Source organism: Andrographis paniculata, unplaced genomic scaffold, assembly GCF_009805555.1.
Source record: "Andrographis paniculata isolate CXL003 unplaced genomic scaffold, ASM980555v1 Contig74END, whole genome shotgun sequence".
Taxonomy (NCBI): Eukaryota; Viridiplantae; Streptophyta; class Magnoliopsida; order Lamiales; family Acanthaceae; genus Andrographis; species Andrographis paniculata.
The window spans coordinates 5,027,865-5,034,460 of NW_026137611.1; the positions used below are offsets into that span (position 1 = coordinate 5,027,865).

A 6,596-nucleotide genomic window follows, 5' to 3' on the forward strand; every position below is an offset into this window, starting at 1 on the left:
CTTGTCCGACCTCTGTATCAACCGATCACCTAGTCGAAGGTCCTATTGAAGAAGCCCATTTCTTAGTAACGCCTTGATCGTTGGGCCTACACCCAAACCCATTTAAAAACTTTAATACAATTGATAGGCCCATCGAATCATACACCAATTCATGGCCCTATTTACAAGCCCATTCTCGAAAATCCTACACGTTGGTTTTCCTCGCTCAACAACTTGCCTCCTCCCGCCCGACTCCTAAGTGTCACTTCTCGGATTACGTGAGACGTGACGTTTAGGGGTTTGTAGCATGTTACAGTGCTATCATTACACTATTTTATGTCACATCGTGGAGTTTATGTAAAACCCATCTCTAACCCTTTCATATTCACGCACTCAGAATCCAAAATTCCCTTCTTCACTCTCTCTAGCAAACATCCTCCAAGCCTCTTCTCTGTACATCCCTCGCAATGGCCAATCAATACGTACCTGCTTTATCTTTTGACGGAACTGACCCATCGGTGCCTTTTGTGGCTTTGAGGGTTCTTATACCTACCGTTCGTCCCTATTGCACCACCACAGAAGACGCCGATCATATGAAACTCGTCATCTCGCAAGTTTCTCCAATGGCCATAAATGATGCTGCCTTCAAGCCAGAAAGACTCCTGGACAACATCAGGACTCACCTCACCGATCCTAAAGACGCTTACCGTAAGTGGCATGAGAGACTGCTCCCCCACTTTCAAGAACAATGGAGGAGGCAGGGCATCGATAAGGCTATCCTCCTTTCAACCCAGCCTTTTCACCTCCATGATAAGGCCCTATTGGCAATGGCAGCTTTCTGGTATTCACAGATGGGAGTTTTCTTTCTCCCTTCTGGTCCTATTGGCCCAATCCTCATGGACGTGGCCATTATCGCCCACTTACCCATAGTGGGCGATGATCCCGTTTTGGTCTCTTTCGAGGGTTGGGAGCCTTCGCCCGACCACGCAGGTTGGGCTCTTGCCAAAATTAGCGAGAAGGAGAGAGGCTGGACAAGCTTCGTCACCAAATTTTTGGGCGAAGAAGGCACTCCTGTCTCCGAGTTGGAACACACTGCTTTCCTCATTTTTTGGCTATGCAGGTACATTTTCTTTTCCTTATACTTTTCCATATAAACTTGAAGTTGGATGTTTAATTAAGTTTCTTTTTTCTTCACAGACATATAATTATTTCCCCCTTTAAACTCGTCCTTTCTTCTCAGGTCGACCTAGCCATTCATCTGGCCAATGGCCAATTTTTTTCCTTAGGCACCTTGTTTTTGGCTAACCCTTTTGAGGGCTTGTCCCGAGTGAGCACCCGCCTAACCGACACCAAAAAGGCAAACACCACTGCTTCGGGACCATTTTGGTTCCTTGAGTTATGGCTTCGCCTATATTTCCCGAACACATTTTTTGGCCGTCTGCCCATTAGCTTGAACCCTCAGAGGTCGTTAGGTTTTGCCTTAGCCAGATTAACCCTAGCTCCTCTAATCTTCATCCATCTGACCCCGTCATCACCCAAATTTTGACCGAGGACCGTAGCAACTCCCATTACTATGTTTATGACACTCTTGTCCAATATGCTACCGACATTTTCTGGCTTTATCCCGACACTCCGTATCCCCGATCTTATCCCAATCGTCTTCCCCATCCGACCTATCCCTTCTTGTGGGATTCTGCTTTAAAACCCCGATCTCTATTTTCAAGTAAGAGGCCGGACAAGAAAAAATACAGATCTTTTTATACCTTTGACTATCAACCCCAATTTTTGGCCCGATAGTTCGGTTGCTATCAGGGTCTTCCGGGACCACTTGCCCGGCCTCACCTTATACCCCAAAGTTCGGAAGGGCTAGTGATCCCTGAGCTCATACCACCCTATCTTTCCCAACTCACCTCCTACATTACCTATAATTCTTACTTACCTTTCCGCCTTAAACCTTCGGCGGCTGAGGCTTTACCGACCTGGTGGTCAGCCACTTGGTCTCTCATTGCTCCTCCAACTGACCAGTTGGTTGGAAAACTCATTCTGCCCCTAGCATTGGCGATGGGTTCTCCCTGACTAGCCTCTGCTCCTAGAAGGAAGAGGCCGGCTCTTGCCGAAGGCGAGTCTGGGACGCAAAAGAAGAAGAAGAAGACCGCCCCCGCCGTCGACAGGCAGGTAGTCGAGGAGTACCTACTGTCTTTGCTGGTGGACACAAACGGATTGCCAAAATATTTGAGATAGCAATTCGGTAAGTCTTTATCCCTTCAAGTTTGTCTTTTTCAATGTATGCTCTTCTCCACTTTATCATTTCCTATTCAGAGACCCCTTCCCTGCCACCGACCAATTTATCATTGTCCAATTTCACTACTAACTTCAAACTTTCTTCCATAGGTCAACCCAAGTCCTTCGACGGTTGCTCCTCACATGACCCCTATTATTGCAGGGGGGAACCGCCGATGATCCGCCGGCCTGAGGAGCCGACGGGGAGGCAAATTTCTCTCCAGTTCTGCCCTCACCTGTTCCTTTAACGTCACAGGTAACTACAAAATCTCTTTCCATATTACTACATGACTATTTCCTATAAGTTTCTAACTGGTTTATCATTACTCAACTAGGAACCTGAAGCGGTCGCTGCACTGCCCGACCAAGTCGTTGCGCTGCCCAACCAGGTCGCTATCCCGCCTTTGCAACCAGCCGCCCAGCCTGTGGGCGAGAGACTTCTTGCAGCTCCACAACCAGTCCAACCTAACCCACCACCTCATGAAGTTGAGGAGATTTCTTACTCGAGGTCGGGTGAAACTTCAGTGAACCAAAACCCAAGGGATGTGGTTAGTATTCCTTCACATTTACCCTTTGATTACTTTGTTTTTTCCTTAACTGAATTCTTCTTTCAGGGTTTGGGACCAGTCACTGCCCATCGTCTTCAAGCAACAGACGAATCGGCCATTGGCCCAATGACTCGCCGATGTCTTCCTTTGGCGTTTCGGATACTGGCTCCTTTCGAGGCAACAACCGTATTCAACCAGGTAGCTTTCGACCCTGTATATGATAAGTTCATTTCTGTTCCTCCATACTTTTAACACTTTTTCAATCCAGGCTGCCCAAGAGATAAACGTACTGGCCCGAGTAACTCTCCCGACTCCCGCCCGACCTATCATAGCACGCTGTGCTGACTTTTCTTTCGCCGACTTGTGTCCAGCCGACCTTGAGGCTTTGGTTCAGGTCGCGATAGACTTGCTGGTGCAGCATGCAATGGAGTCGGGAGCTACTCCCATCCTTGATTGGATGATGGAGAGGATTACGGAACTCCAAGCCAAATTATCTCTGATCTGACCTCCGTCGTCCGAGGCCACGTCATCTTAACCGATCGCTGATCCTGCTGGCCTTGAAGTATCCTTGAAAAAGGTCAACGAAGACCTTGATCACGCCAAGGCTACGCTGGATGAACTCCAACAAATCCGACAAACGCTGGCGGCTGAGATCTTCCAGAAGACGGAACAGCTCAGGTGTCTTCAACAACAGTTGGAGTCCCTGGATGACAACATCCAGAAAAGAGGTCGTCTGTAGGAGGAACATCACCAAACGCAGACGAGTCTCTACGATCAATTACAGGCAAGCATACGAATGAGACTCATTAGAGGACACCAAGAGGCCTATCAGCATTGTGGGGCAATCCGGTCGGAGCTGAAATGGGTCGACCTCCGAGCCGCCCTTCGGGCCGTCATTTCTCTGTAGCTTTGTATCTATATATACATAGTCTTGATACTTAGTCTATGTAACCTATTCTTTAGAACATAGATCCGTGATTTTTGCACATAAACTAAGTCAGCAATTTGAACACCACAATATGTATATATATAATTCATATTTCTTCATTACGAACATCACCAATACCCACAAACTTGCACTTACACCCCATGAATTCTCCTCGCATTCGTGTCCCTGCCACTAATTGGGAAGGTTCTTTGCAACCATTCATTGTGGAAAAACACCCCACAGGCCATCATACTGAAGACCTGATACAGGTGCTCAAGCAGCTCGACTTTAAATTCAAGTTCTCTGGTAAAGGTAGGAAAATCATACATCGTACGATTCGCCTAATGGAGCGTGTGTCTACCAGCTACGAACCCCTCATTGATATTCTTACTCGCATATCCGACCTTGATCATCATATGGATATGATAAACCATCATGTCATGGCCATTCTCCCTGACCTTAGCTGGAACAACATTTTCTGTCAACAAAGATCAACACTCTCCAGATTGCGGGTACTTGTTGAGCGGGAAAGTCACTCTTTACAAGATATGAAAGTTCGCACCGAACAAGACCTTAAAGAAATGCAAGACCAATGAGATCATTATCATCCCGACCTAGAGGATCTTCTGGACGAGGAACCTGAAATAGTTTCGACGAATTGGGATGAGGTTTCTGAACCAGAAGATGATCATGTTTGTGTCACCCTTTCTGATGTTGAATAAAACCCTTTCCTGTGGGTTCGAACCTTTAAAAGGTTCTTAGACTTCTTGTAATAAAACTTAACGACAGTACTCTGAAAAGGCAAGAAGATACCTTTTCAAATACTTGGCGTTAATATTTTCATGTACCAATTTCCCTTCCTGATTCACAATAATAAAAGCTCCGTTTCCAATTACTTTGTGAATGATGAAAGGACCTTCCCAATTGGGAGACCATTTGCCTAACTGATCCACTTTCTTATATGTAGGCACAATTGTTTTCCACACCAAATCTCATTCTGCAAAAACTTTAGGGGATACTCTTTTTCCATAATACTTAGCTCTAATCTCATTTTTTCTGACCACTCGATCCAGAGCATTCAATCAATCGGTGTCTACTTCCTCCAGTCGTCGCCACATCCCTTGTATATACGTTTCATCATTATTCACCGTTGTATTAATTACTCTGGGTGAAGATACAATAAATTCTGCAGAAAGTACAACATCTTGCCCGAACGTGAGCTGGTAGGGAGAAAATCCAGTAGAAGTATTCCTACTATTTCGGTGGGCCCATAATGCCATTTCCTTGGATTTCCCTGCACCATTTTCTGGATGATGCCAACGACGATTTTATTTGCCGCTTCGGCCAATCCATTAGCTTGTGGGTAGTAAGGTGAAGAATGATGCAATTTGATATTGAACTCGGCCAAAAACTCAATAAATTTTTCCCCGGTAATCATCAATCCCTGATCGGTCGTAAAAGTGTGAGGGATCCCAAACCAATAAATAATGTGATTAAGTACGAACTCAATCACTTCTTTTTGTGTCGCGTTCCTCAAAGGGACTGCCTCTACCCATTTGATGAAATAATTAGTTGCTACCAAGATGAACGAATGTTGCTTTGATGAAGCCGGATGAATTTTCCCTATTACATCCAACGCCCAGCCTTTGAATGGCCACGGTTTGATCATCGCCTGAAGTTCCACTGCTGGCAGATGATTTAACGGGCCATGCCTCTGACACTCTTGACATCCTTTAGCAAATTTGATACAATCATCAAATTTATTTGGCCACTAGAACCCCAGACGATGAATAGCCCATCACATGTTCAGTCCTGCTCGGTGTGCTCCACAGATTCCATCATGAACTTCTTCCATCATTTTGATGGATTCTTCTGGTCCCAGACACCTTAATAATACTCCTTCAAAGGTTCTCTTATACAGAACCCCTTCAATGAGTTGAAAACGTAATGCTTTCAATCGAATACCCATATAAGTCGCAGAATTTGGTGCTTCCAAATAGACCATAATTTCTGTTCTCCAATCGGTAATCGTATCAATGTTGCCAACAAATATTTGCTGACACGCATTCTGAACCAAATTATCTACTTGTTGATTCTCTATTCTCGGTACATGCTTAATAACCACCTCCGCAATTCTATATAACAAGTGATATACCAAATTTCGATATTGACGTAAATGAGGATAATTACAAGCGTACCTTTTTAACACTTTATTGATAACCAATTGAGAATCCCCATAAATAATAACCGTCTGTGCTCCTTTGGCCACGAGTGCCTCCAAACCCAAAATCAAAGCTTCATATTCTGCAGAGTTATGAGTCATCTCCTCCATTTGAAATTGCAGACTGATCTTCTCGGCTCCTGGTCCTTTAGAACGAGAACCATCAAAAAATATTTTCCAATGACTAGTACCTATCTAAGGTACCATCTTGCCTTCTGTTCGTTAACTATTCGTAAATTCAGCTAATAAATCAGCCACCACCTGCCCTTTCACTGCCTTGATAGGTTGATGTCGCAGCACAAAGGGAGTCAGTCTTATCGCCCATTTCATTAATCTTCCCTGCATAGTTGGTCTGTGCAGAATTAATTTGATCAGATCCACTTTGGAAACCACCTCGGTTTCTCTTGGCAAAATATAGTGCTTCAATCGAGTACATGCAAAGACTAAAGAATAACACATTTTTTCAAGCATGGTATACTTCAGCTCCGGCTCTTCTAGAGTTTTGCTTAAGTAGTATATAACCCTTTCTTTACCGTATTCCTATTCCTGTGCCAACAAACTACTCACCACATCGAAACTGTTTGCCACATACAGTCTAAGAGGTTAGTCTCCTCTTGGAGGAACCAACACGGGTGGTTTT

General features: G+C 44.8%; 1 protein-coding gene across 1 annotated transcript; it reads right to left on the bottom strand.

Annotated features, from left to right (window-relative positions):
• Positions 1 to 5,533: 5,533 nt before the first annotated feature.
• On the bottom strand, positions 5,534 to 6,392 carry LOC127265995 (uncharacterized). Its single transcript, XM_051296058.1, has 3 exons — positions 6,218 to 6,392; positions 5,934 to 6,102; positions 5,534 to 5,870 (listed from the first exon to the last, which is right to left on the bottom strand). The coding sequence occupies exons 1-3, from the start codon at positions 6,390 to 6,392 to the stop codon at positions 5,534 to 5,536; spliced, it is 681 nt and encodes a 226-aa protein (XP_051152015.1).
• Between the last annotated feature and the right edge of the window lie 204 nt (positions 6,393 to 6,596).

Bases quoted from the DNA above. Each gene is read 5' to 3' on its own strand.
- LOC127265995 (XM_051296058.1), bottom strand. From the start codon at position 6,392: ATGTACTCGATTGAAGCACTATATTTTGCCAAGAGAAACCGAGGTGGT. The intron at 6,103-6,217 runs GTGGTGGCTGAT...CTCGTTCTAAAG, and splicing joins TCAAGGCAGTGAAAGGGCAG to GACCAGGAGCCGAGAAGATC. The intron at 5,871-5,933 runs GTACGCTTGTAA...CTTGTTATATAG, and splicing joins ATCAATAAAGTGTTAAAAAG to AATTGCGGAGGTGGTTATTA.